Source organism: Uloborus diversus, chromosome 2, assembly GCF_026930045.1.
Source record: "Uloborus diversus isolate 005 chromosome 2, Udiv.v.3.1, whole genome shotgun sequence".
In the NCBI taxonomy this organism is placed as follows: domain Eukaryota; kingdom Metazoa; phylum Arthropoda; class Arachnida; order Araneae; family Uloboridae; genus Uloborus; species Uloborus diversus.
In genome coordinates this window covers 81,676,963-81,690,255 of record NC_072732.1, presented here as the reverse complement: position 1 = coordinate 81,690,255, position 13,293 = coordinate 81,676,963, and the positions used below count along the sequence as shown (strand labels likewise).

At 34.4% G+C, this 13,293-nt stretch overlaps 1 protein-coding gene across 1 annotated transcript in view; it reads left to right on the top strand.

The window, feature by feature from the left end:
- The first annotated feature begins 269 nt into the window (after positions 1-269).
- LOC129216380 (neurexin-1-like) overlaps positions 270-13,293 on the top strand; it is a 220,926-nt gene continuing 207,902 nt past the window's right edge. The window contains exons 1-2 of the mRNA XM_054850595.1: positions 270-590; positions 1,178-1,365. Of these exons, the coding sequence (XP_054706570.1) occupies positions 270-590; positions 1,178-1,365 (509 nt within the window). The remainder of the gene's footprint in view (positions 591-1,177; positions 1,366-13,293) is intronic.

Below are 13,293 nucleotides of genomic sequence, written 5' to 3'. Positions count from 1 at the left end.
TAAAGGCATTTTAAAAAGTGCAACAATTTAGTGTTCCAATTTATTCATGGGTTTGAGAGAAAAAAAAAATCAGAAGTGATAGAAATACATGGATAATTTGTACCTGCAAAAACATAAACGTGCAGACGCTAGCTCATATTCTTATCTATTTGTAAAATGCGTAAGAGCACTTTTTATGTTTCAAACTAATTTTCATTTTCTTCTTTTAGGCAAAATGTTCAATTTTGGATGTAAGTTAAACTAATATCTCCAAGAGGAAACTAACGTTGATGGCTAGACCGACCCTCACTTCCTTCTTGGTGTTTGTTTTCTTTGGAACCCCTTGCTGGGGCTATCTTCTAGACGGCAGCCCCTCCTCTTTTGCCCAGTACCCACGCTGGCACGCAGGCCTAAATGGAACCCTGTCTCTGAAATTCCGCACGCGGGAACCTAATGGTTTATTGCTGTATACGGACGATGGCGCCGCCAGAGATTTCTTCGAAGCCAAGTTAGTGGAAGGCATTGCTCGTCTCAGGTTCAATCTTGGAGGTGGCACAGCCATCCTCACTGCTGGAAAGAACTTGCACGACAGCCAGTGGCACAACTTTCAGGTGAATACATCCCTATCACTTATACATACTTACCAGGAAATCACAGCAGGTAATAAGTGAAAGCTAGAATTCTACTAGCCACAGAGTCTCCGATTCCGAGATGAAAAAAAGAGCTTTAACTCCAGTTTTAATTAACTTAGAAGCTCCAAACAATTGTGCAAAAAGAAAAAAAATCACTCTTTTGATTGAATTCAAACTTTAAAACGTACTAAATTCACAAAACAATGCTAAACACTTTTTTGTTTTTTTACATTTGTTAATTACAGTCTTATGAAAATGAGATGATGTTCTCTTGGAAACTTCTGATTGTCAGGTGTAATACTCCTTGTTTTTCTCGAGGACCTAGACTACATACATAAATACGTTTTCTTATCTGAAAGATAATTTTTACAAAAATAAAAAAAAAATCGGAACGCTACTTGTTTTAATGAAGACAGGAAGCAGTCCTTAATTATTCCAAGAAACCTTTTTACCTTGCCTGGAACTAGCGTAAAACACGCTATTATTTATACAGGTTCTTACTAAAGGGCGTAGATTGATTCATTGATAATATCTAATCAGAGTTTTCTTTCTTTTATTCTTTATAGATCACTCGCAATGCCGAAGAGACCGCTCTGACAGTGGACGGTGAAATACAAAAGCGGTTGACTGCAGGTCCTGATTACATGTTCGGCAATGCAACGGCCAACGGTGCCGTTTTTGTCGGTGGCTTGCCTGCCTGGTACGGCTCGAAACTAGGCCTGCTGTCTCTGCCTTCTGCATTCTTCGAGCCAAGGTCAGTGAAATTTCTTCCAAGCAGATTCATGCATGTTAGAAACATTGGGAGGCAACCTCGAAACGACTATCGTCTTACGAATGGAATTTATAGTTCATTCAATGTCATTCCATTCGTAAACTGTTTCAGCTAAATAGTATGAGCAGGTGAGAAGCAAAGGAATGTAAGTGAACATTTTAAAATTTTGAGTAAAACTCGTCTAAAGTTGTGATGCTAGGCTGCTAGGCTTTCATTAAGTTTTTCTAGATTATGCTGCATAGCAGCACATATCACGGCTACTAGTACTATCTCTTGCCCCAAGACAGAGGAAAGGCTCATCTACTCTTTTGAATGGTTATCCCAAAGTTTTTGATTTTGGCACTTAAAAATTTTTGCTTCTCACTGCCTCAGATAATGTAGTCTACGAAAACGTACTCAAGAAATTGAAATTGTGTCGTTATCCAATAACAAAAAATACATGATTTAATCATACTTTTATGATGCAAAAGTGTGTTCAGGAACAGTTGAGACTATCTAAGAATACTCAATGATCATATAAATATGCAGAGTGTTCCATAAATGGTACAAATTTACAAGAGGTTTTGAGGACATTTTGACGATTCAGAATTTAATAGCATTTAGAAGTTTGACAAAGATCCTTTATGCACTAGAAGGCATTCTGCGGGAGTCCGAAAGCACAAAAACTTTCTTTCCTGTTTACTGATTACAGGGCCGTTTTCAGAGGAGGGGGGCGAGGGGCCCGGGCCCCTCGAAACCCGAAATGTTTTGTACCATAAAACAGAACAAATGTTTTTTTTTTTTTTAAATTTCAGAATAGGAAAATAACAAAGTTTTTTTATTCTTAATTTTGTAACTAGTAAACGAGTGAATATTTGAAGAAATACCGAAGAAGCAATTCTAGTTCTCATTAGCTGCAAAGCATACTTGAAATTTAGACACTTAATTAGGACTTCCTGCAGTCTTTCCCAATTCAATTCAGGGCCGTCGAGGACCAAGGCAAGCCCCTTGTTAGTTTGGTAGACTTGCCCTCCTCCAGAGGCGTGCACAGAAATTTTGGGGCCCGTCACAAATGACTATTTTAGGCCCTCTTCATATTGTTTACCCCTATTTTCAACCCCAGTTTAAAAAATATTGGGCCCAATTCAGGCTCGGGTCAGGGCCAACAGGTATCCTTTCTCCTCCTGTACACGCCCCTGCCCTCCTCCCACTAAAACTCCTAAAAAACTTACACTGCCCCGATTTCGAGCCGGGGACTCCCCAAGGGCCGGGCCAATAGTTTCCGATTAGGCTAGTATTTGGTTACCAAGATGTGCCAAATTCAGCTCCTTGATACATCCTGAGTAAAAAAAATGCAAAAATCATGATTTTCGCATTTTTGTAGAATATTTTTTAAGGTATATTTTTTGTGACTGATATGTTTCATGTCTTGCCATTTATTTAATACCGAAATTGGAAGTTCTTTTGTTATTGCTTGTTTTTATCTTACTTCTACTGCATACTGTTAATATCTTAAGCATGACGAAAAAAAAAACACTTATTCTACTCTATTTCATTTTCTGCACTAATTTGATTGAAAAAAAAAAATTTTAAAAAAATTTGTTCTGAAAAATATTTCGTTGCATTTATTTTTAATTTAAAACGGATGTGTCTTACAAAGTTATAATAATTTTGTAAGACTGTGTAATTAACTTCTAAAAAGTGCAAATAAAGTGCTTTAAATAATTTCAACTGTTCTAGAGTCTTTGAAAATTATTTAAGTTTTTGAAATTCCTTGAAATGTTCTTCAATTTTGACTCTTATCAAGAAAATAGAGTATGAATTGTCTAAATGGCCATAATATTACTTTTTCGTTTTTATTTTCTGAATCACTACACCATTTCTTTTAAACCATTTTTACACCATTTCTTTTAAACCATTTTGTGCAATTTTTATACTGTAGGGCATTTGATGAAGGGGAGGGGGATGTTGGAGAAGTGATCAAAAACAAACTACACTAAAAGCCGATATGAGCAAATGACGATGTGCTTCCTTTTTCTCCTCTCTCGTTTTTCCTCTCTGTCGATTAATGTCAACAATTTGACGAGCAAGCAATTTTTAGTTTGATCTTCATTTGCAAAAAAAATGCATAACTTTTAAAAGACTTTGTTCGCCTATTTTTCTTCATATTTTTGTAGTCTCAATTACCTCATATAAGGCCTCAAAATACGGAATTTTAAAACTATTTTTCAAAAAATTTCCCGGGGGAGAAACCCCTGGACTCCCTGAAATTATGGATGTTCTACATATGATTTAAGGGGATACTCTCCTGTTATCCTTACCATTACAAGGTGAATAAATAAAATAAGAAGAAATAAAAATAACAACACTCCAACAGTGGAATTATTAAAAATCCAGACAAAAAAACATCTTCTATATTAATATTTTTATGCATGTGTGTTTTTATATTTATACATGTGTGTGTTGGGGCAATGTGCGAATCCGGGCCCCTCCCGAAAAAAAATTCTGGATACGGCCTGAACTGATTGCACTGAAAAAATTGATTTATTGCAATTTCTTTCCGTTAAAAACCATAGATGTAATAAAATAAACTTATTTAGAGTGATAAAGCAAACGTATTTAAATGGTGACTACTGCTTAGCGTCATAAATTCAAGACCTTTTCTGCGTTGACAAAATGAAAGTATTTTATGCTTAAAATATACTGTTTCAAAACTTTTACTATCCAAAGGGAAAGCTTTTGTGCTTTTGAGCTCTCACAGAACACCCTCACCGTACGAAGGAGCTATTACGAACCCTGCAGTGCTATGCGATTCCGCTGCACGTTTTTGTGACCATTTAAGAAACGAGCTGATGTGTGCATCACATGACTTCCTTTTACTCCAATTTAAAGATAATAGTGCCTCGGAGCAAAGAAACATTTCAAATATTTTCACCCCAAGTTTGTTGCGAACCGAAGCAAAGAAACCGTTTTATACAGATAAATTTTCGCAATATTGGCAGTTTTAATGTGATTCAATGGTTAACTCTCTAAATATGGCCAAATTGAAACCAGATTTTAAAAAAAAAGAGAGAGAGAGAGAGAGAGAGAAAACCCCGCCAAGTTGGCGACAAAACTTGGCGACCAACAGCTTGACGATATATTGCCAAGTGTTTGCCAAATTATAGCACCGCTTGAGTTTACATTGAAATTAACAATGATTTTACCACAAAGAGGTGTAAAAGACCCCCTTTGGAACACCCAAATGCAACCAAAAGAGAAGGTGCACAACTTAGACTCCACTTGGAGTCTATGTACCAAATTTCAACTTTCTAGGAAGTACCGTTCTTGAGTTATGCGAGATATATACGCACATACACACATACGCACATACATACGTACGTACAAACGTCACGAGAAAACTCGTTGTAATTAACTTGGGGGTCGTCAAAATGGATTCTTCAGATGTCTATACGTTCTTAGGCATGTATCCACGTGTGGTCGGATTGAGAAAAAAAAAACAATATTTATTCAGGGGCCAGCAAAATGAAAAATTATGTCCGATTTTTGAGTGAAAATTTTTTCGCGAATACAATACTTCCTTTTTTGTAAAAGGAAGTAAAAATAACCCGTCTCGACACAGAATAGACGTCGAGACGAGTTTTTTCCCCCTTTGCATTTTTTGCTGATTTGAAGATTTTTCTCATAGTTTTATTTGTCTTATTTCCAAACAAATAAATGCAATGGGGGAAAAAAAATTTAACATTATGCTTAAAATGTTCAGACCGGCAAAAATTTCACTTTCAGTGCCACCTATAGCTACTACGACTAAGCTATGCGCACCGGAGAGACTGAAGTTCCGTCCGAAGATTAAATACCACCATTGCATACTTTTGACGTCTGCGCTGATGGTTAGTAAAATGAAGTACACATATCTAACAAGTAGACAGATGAGCTGGGTACCTAAGCTATTAAAATCCGACTGGATCTATGTATGTATGCACGTCCGGCTAAAGGTCGCTTCGGATTGACTGTTAGGTGTCTCGTGACCTTGATAAGGGTCACTTGGTAGTAATGACGAAAAGTCTCCAACGGGTCACCAAACATAGCGATTTCTCGCAAATCTTTGCTCCAAAGATGTCACCAACGTGGCGATACTAATTAAATTGCTCGCCAAGATTAAGACCGTAAAGATATGGTCTATTCACTACGTGAGACGCCGTATCGCCACCATAGGCAGCGCAACTACATGTGCAGAAGATGCACAAATACGCGTCCATGCTTGCAGACGACGTACATTCTTATGCGCTAATTCTCTTTCCAAAAAAAGATACCTTGTGCTAATATGATAATTTAACACTTAGCACAACTGAAAACTTACGAAACTGGTGTGAGGAACAAGAAAAGGAATGCAGTGATTAAACTGATTAGTTATTTTCCCAAATTTATATTGATTAAAATACAACTGGAGCATTCGTGTGACCAGTTTTTATACTTTTTGCTTTGTGTGATTTCACCTATCGCTGCAATTAAAAATTTTATAAATTGCTCTTATGGTACAGTAAATTTCATCTTGAAATTCCGAAAAAAATTTTTACACTGTATAAACATTGTACACTGTCTCTTGTAACTCCGAAGAGTGAATATCAGACTGTAGCTGTTCGGCGCAGATTCAACTAGCATCTTTAATTTCAAACTATCAAAAAAATAAATAAATCAATAAATTAAAATTAATTTGAATTTTGACATCTGGAATTCAAATTGATTTTTGCAATCACGTGTGTGTGTGTATGTAGGCGTGTGTCTGTGTGCAGGCATGAGTGTGTACAGGTTTGTGTGTAGGTGTGTGTGTGTGTGTGTGTGTGTGTGTGTGCGTGCGTGTGTGTGTGTGTGAGTAGTTTTGCTTGTATATGCTCGTGTGTGTAGGATATGGACGCGACCTGGAGACTGTTTTCGCTAGAGGAGCAGCTTTTGAAGGGGCGGGTAAACGGTGGTGCTGCAGAGAGGTGCTGAGGGGGGGGGGATAAAATCATAGGACATCAAAACAGTCAAATGAGAACAATAAGCAATGTGATTACTTAAAAAAAAAAAGAGTATGTGATGCGTGATTTCAACTTTCAACAGTATTTCATCAAATGAATCACTTTTAAAATTTAGAACGGTACTGATTACGAAATATCTACGCAGGAAGATTTTACTTTGCATATTAACTTTTTTTTTTGTGTTACTTTTTACAATGCCAACCCCGTAATTTGGTGATACTTGAAAGCAATTTCATTCCTGCAATTTTTGAATTCTTTCCCTATTGCAAAATTGAAGAAGCTTTTAAATTTTTTGGTGATAAAAAAGAAAGATTTAGCTACAGTTGGGTGAATAGAAGTCTAAAAAATTACAAAAATGAAAATAAGTTAAGCAAAACAGGTAATTTCTGAACAATTAATAGCTAAAGTGAAACTAAGATTTTAATTTATAAAACTTTCGTTTTTGCATCTAAAGCAGAAAAAAAATATATCGGAATAAAGTGTATTTTGTTATTGATAAAAAAGATTATTCATGCAAAATGGAATTGTTTGGAAAAACATAAATTTTTACGGATATTTTGCATAGCATTTTGTATCGAGCCTCTTTCGGTATTCGCTCTAATGCTTTTTCTGTCGCAATCTTATTTACCTGGAAAGTTCAATTTAATTAGATTATTTTCGCAATTACCATTTGCCGAGATGCCATCGACGCAGAAATTTTTGAGGGTGGGGGTTGAGAATTTTCTGAAGTATTCTCTATGCATTTTAGGACTCCCCCCCCCCCAATCAAGTTTCTTTTACAAAAAAAATTTCTACCATGTTTTTTTTTAGACTAATTTTCCACCCTTTGATTTAATGTATTAAATGTAAAAATACGCTCTTTAAGGTGACCCTTTTTTATCATGCTTACTTGAGCAAAAAAAAACGCGCAAATAACTGAGCCGTTGATAACGAAAGTGGTATAAGTCTCAATGTTTTAATAATTTGTATTTGTCCAATCAGAAATTAGTTTTAATCTCATTCTACTTCGTGCAAAAGTGGTATAGGTCAATTTTTTTTTCAAATTGTATTTGCACAGCCAAAAGCTAGTTTTAAGCTCCCTCCACTTCATGCGAGAGTGATATGTCAATTTTTTAATAATTTGTATTTGCACAGTCGGAAACTAATTTTAAGCTCATTCTACTTCATGCGAAGGTGGTGTAAATCTATGTTCAACCATTTGCCGATAAACAGTAATTTTGAAATGCAACTGCAATTGTGTTTTGTGCAAAAGCGGCTTCTAAACCATTCAATTACTCGAAATCTTTTTTTATTCAACTACGCCACTTTTGTTCTCAACGGCTCAACGAGTATAAATTTTCCTCACAAAATTCTTTGCTCTTCTTTCTAGACTGAGGTTAACATGCTAAATTCATGTCGGAAAGATCAATACGAAGTTCATAATTCAAACAGCAATAAGTTTTAAATCCTTTAAAAAAATATTTCTTCTTCGATATATGTTTGAAGTTCTTTTGTGTCTTAAAGCACACAGACACGCAATCCCGTGCAAAACTCTGAACCACAAAAGCACATATGTTTCAAGTATCTTGATTGTTTTTGCATAGCAAAACCTTGGTAGCGTAAGCAGAGAATTCATAATTACAAAAACGGAGCCATCTCATCATCCCATTACCACTAATTAGGTTGTTAAAAAAAAAAAAACTGAAAGAGCATGCTTAAAAGCATAGAGTTTAGCGATTTTTAAAATAATTTGACAAAGTTTAATATTTTTTAACAGTTATTTTCGGTCCACAGATTGAAATTTATTTTTTACGCTTATGCACATGATACCACAAGTGATGAAGTGCCATTCACTGATGCCATTAGCGCACTGCGCAAATTATCATGCCCTGGCAAAGCGGTTGACAGCAAAGCGTTTTGACGTCATAAAGAGTACACCTTATTTCCTAAATAGGGCATTTAAAAAATAAATAAATAAAAAATAACTGTTTGGAAAATAAGTTTTTTCTGGCTCCATGTTTTTATTTATTTATTTATTTATTCTATCAATTTCAGTGACTAAAAGTAGTACTTTTGACTCAAGGAAAAAACCCCATTCACACACAAACTCTTTGAATGTTTTAAAAACCAAAAAATCCCATTTATATTTACCTTTTTAGTTCATTTTTTATAATTCTAATATTTCCTATTTATTTTTATTTTTCGCTAATTCATGTATGTCTTATCATGTCTTGTCATGCCATGTTTGTCGTTATAGTCATGTATGCCCAGAAAAAAAGTTATCGCATTAAAAAATAAATGGGCATTTAAATAAATAAACAAGAAACATCTCAACTTCATTAGAAGTTATAATGCGTTCACCTACGTTAAACCTTTAAACAGAAGTCTCAGAACTTGTTTCCCCAGTGCGTTGAAGAATGATCTCATGATAGAAAGATATCTTTTTCGATTCAAAAATTTTTGCTCCCTAATTTTAAGTGTGAAATATATTTTGCTTATGAAATGTTCAAGAAAAAAAATAATAATAAAGTTTTTCAAACAAAATATTTTTAAGGAAAACGTAAAATAAGATTCGAATAAATACTTTTGTGCTTGATAAAACAAATAAAAGATAACAACGTTTTATTGCACAAAATTGCTGACACTTTCTCGGCGTTACAAGGAACGCTTTTTTCAATGCAAAAGAAGTGAGTTTACAAAAAGACATCCTACAAGAAGACACTTTTGTAAGATGTCTTTTGATCCATAAACTTACTTATTTCGGATTGAAAAATGTGTTTCTTTTAACTTCCGAAACACGTGTCTGCAGTAATCTACAATTATGTGCAACAAAACGTTGTTATTTTTTATTTCGCAAAGACTTAAAATGTTTTGAAATGCATGAAAAGTTCATTCATTGAAAGAATTTTTTCCACGAGAAGTATAATTGCACTACATCATTGGAACTTTTAAGGCTTTTTATTTATCTCTAATAAACTCTAACTTCAATATAACATTTATTAGTTTTTTGCTTTTTATTTATAAGAAAACATGAGCAATTTTTCAACATTTGTGAAATCTTCTCTTTAATGGCAAACATCAATAGATAGTTACTTAAAACCTAAATAATTAGGCGAAATGTTTCTTCCTGTGTAATATTTTTACTAGTTATGCTGTTAGTTGTTTTTTTGCATGAAAATTAAGTACTTTTTTGTAGTGTAAATATTATTACGCTTTTCTTATGAATACTTAAATACAGGGTGTCCCAACACCGTTGTGTGTACAGGCGTCCCTCGTATAACACAATTACTTCTACAACACGGTTTTGGTATTACACGGTACCAAATTTGCGATTATTATAACACTATTTCGATGTTACATGGTGCGAAACTTGAATTTTATACTTCATGGTTTTGATATAAGTTGAATGTTATATTTAAAAAAGATGGAATTTTATTTTTGTTCAATACACTCTGTTAATGGCTGACAACTCTAACAAGTTTTTACTTTGTTTTTATGAAACTTGGTTTCGATATAACAAGGTATACATCCCTTGATTTACATTATTTCTAAGTCTCGTATAACACGGTTTCGATATAACACGATATATATTATAACGTGATTTTTCTCATGCACATACATAATTAGTATTAAAAATAAATAAAAATGTTATTTTAAAAAAAGTCTCGTATAACACAATTACGATACTACACGGAGCGAATTAACCGTATTATACAAGGGACACACCTCACTTCTAACGAGGGATCTAGCTGTGCAGAGTTTATGCGGTTGTTTTGGGACACCTTATATAGTGACATAATTGAAAATTTCAGTGTTGGTCTGCTCAACCCTACGACATAATGCAACTCTGGAATGCAAGGACGGGTACAAGAGAGGGGCGATCGCCCTTCCCTTGACAGATCCTGCACCGGCAAATTTCCCGAACTGAAATCTTGTGTTAGGAGAACTTTGATAAGGGGAGATGGTTTCTAAAACTCCCGGGAAATATTACGAAATTCAAGTTTTAAAATTAAAGTTTTGAATACCTCTTTTAAAGGAAAAAGTTTGTTCAACGGAAAAACCGGGAGTCTGCTTGGATGAATCTCTATATTTTAGTTTTTTGGATGAAATGCTGTGGCAGTCCCCCCCCCTCCCCAAGCATTAAAAAAAGAAATATGTTGAAAGAAGAAAGTTAAAAAATCAATCGCCCCCTCCTTGAAATATTTCTGGATTCGTCCTTGCTGGAATGTATAAAGTTGTCACAAGCTTCATATGTTATCATTCAAGAATATCAATTTATGGTTTCATAAAGAATGATTCTGCTCATTTTTTAACAAATCTGATTTTTATAAACTAAAATGCAGTCTACTAATACCGTGCCATTATTAATGGTAGAATTCATAAGCAATAGGTTTTTCTTCCTTACTAATGTTAACTAATTATTATGCTTTAAAAAGTGTTTTTCTTACAGAGCCTTTAGTCTTGGTTTTTGCTTGGACTCAGGCCCGGATCTGCGTACCCGCAGACCCCACAGAGCAGGAGGGCCGATGACCTAAAGGCAGGGGCGTGCACAGGGAGTAGGAGGGGAGGAGAAGGGACACCTGTTGGCCCGTGCCCGAGCCTGATGGGGGCCCAATATTTTTAAAACTAGAGGTGAAATATAGGGGTAAACAATATGGAAGGGGCCCGAAAAAGTCATTTGTGACGGGACCCTAAAAAATTTCTGTGCACGTCCCTGCCTTAAAAGGCTCAACAGCCCAAGAAATTGAAAAAAAAAAAAAAAAAAAAAATGGGGGAAAAAAAAAAGCTAACACTGACTGATTAACATTAAATATGCACTGCTGGCCTCTGGGGAGGAACCCTACAGAATTTTTCAGGGGGGCCCAAAATTTATAGATCCGGCCCTGCTGAGTTACTCTATTCCTACCACGTTCCAACAGCAATTTACAAAAAATAGTTGTGCAGAATATTACAGGTAACCAATTGCATCTAAAACAGGAAAAAAAATTTCTTGTTATTTTTATGCATCTACTCTACTCAAATATAATGAAAGGCATTCTATCTCTTAAAATTTAAACAATATTTTATGCAAATTCGAAGTTATAAGAAAGAGCCGAAAGAATTGAATCAGTAGCAAACGGCGAAAAATATCTTCGAAGAAAAAAAATTATCACCATCATTATATAATGTCATTAGGACTCCATTAATAAGAAAACTTTGACTGCAGAAACGGAATGATGTTGAACTTATAAAAAGCGATAAATGTAATTAACGAAAAATAAAAGATTTAACTATATTCATTAATCTAAAAAATCTTAATAGTGAAGTAACAAAAATTTTGTTATAATATCCATGAATATTTAAGTTGGACGAAACAAAGTAATCTAAACTTTTTTTTTCTCCTCTTATCGTTTACTATTATTTCGATAGATATTAAATGCATGCTCATTTTATGAATCGAGAAAAAAGTATCAGAAAAGGTTCACAGCTACAGTAAAAGAAGAATATTTCTCATTAGATATTAATAGCATTAAGTCACATTACAGAAACGTAAAATATTTAACTAGATTTTTGATAGAAAGTTAAGCAAATTTACTTTAGTGCTCCCATTATAAAAATTAACAATTTTAAAGTAGTTTCTTACGGCTAGTTTTTAAAGTGTTTTTGAAGCTTCATTGAAAATTAAGTTTACTCGAATGAATTTAATATTGTCTGGTAGTATTTTGAACACATCAGCATTAGTTTTACTTACTGAATATTTCTTTAAAATAAAAAGAAAATATTTTTTTTCTTTAAGAATGTAAAATATTTGAAAACTAACTTGCATTTCATTTCAAAAGGAAAATAAAAAAAAAGAATTGGAGATTTTTGGAATTTTCTAAGGAATTGTATTAATGTAACACTTTGTTTGGCAATGGTGAACCATATTCATACTTTATTCTTAATGAAGCGAAATTCGGCTAATGATTAGTAGATACCAAGAAGAAGAAGTGTCGATTTCTTGAGACAAACGTTTTTCAAAAGACTTACATTTCGAATATTTCGGCTCTTCCCTCTGTCTCCCAATCAGCATCAGTTCATCGAATTCATTACTATTCTAAGTCAAAGAAGTACTTTGACGTACTTTAATGACGTAAGGTAGAAATTTATAAATCTTGTCTATTATTTGTGTATAGTTAGTGTAAATAGATTAAAAGCTGCCCTATGGGGGTGGTGTTGTAGAAAATATGTGTCAGTCATGCCAACTTGTAGAAGCAAATATTAATTTCATACTTCGTACTAACTTCAGCACCACAGGTGAATTTGCTAAAAGAAAAATATCATGGGAAGTAGGGAAGGGGGGGGGGCTTCACTACCGAAGAGACCAACCAGACCGTAGTTTATTGCCCCCGCCTTTTAGGGCCTCTAAATGGCTAAAATTGTTTTTGCTGGTGGTTTTTGTCTTTTAACCAACTGTAAGGTTTGACTACAAGGGTCCTCAAAAAACTTTTGGCCAAGGATCCTCAATATCTTAATCAGGCCCTGGGGTGAGGGGATACATGTCCTTCGCGTAAGGCTTTATAATGGGGTTGTTTCTTTAAGTCAAAAGTACTACTTTTAAACACTGAAATTGATAGAATAAGCAAATAATAATAATAATAATAATAATAACATGGAACCAGAAAAAACTTTTATTTTCCCAACAGTTATTTTTTGTTTAATTGTTTAAAATGTCCGATTCTGGAAACAAGGAGTGGTCTTTATGACGTCAGAAGTAATGTACTGTCCACCTATGGCAAGTTGAGCTCCGCTGCCTGACCGATTAAACGATTATCGATTCCATTAGTTGAAATAGGGGTAAAGCGAAACGGCCTAAGAAATTGCAGATTTAGTTAGCAGTATTATTGCGCATTTGGCGAACAATATTACTATTTAGTTAAGAAGTAGCAAGCGGTACAGGCTTTTCTGACCA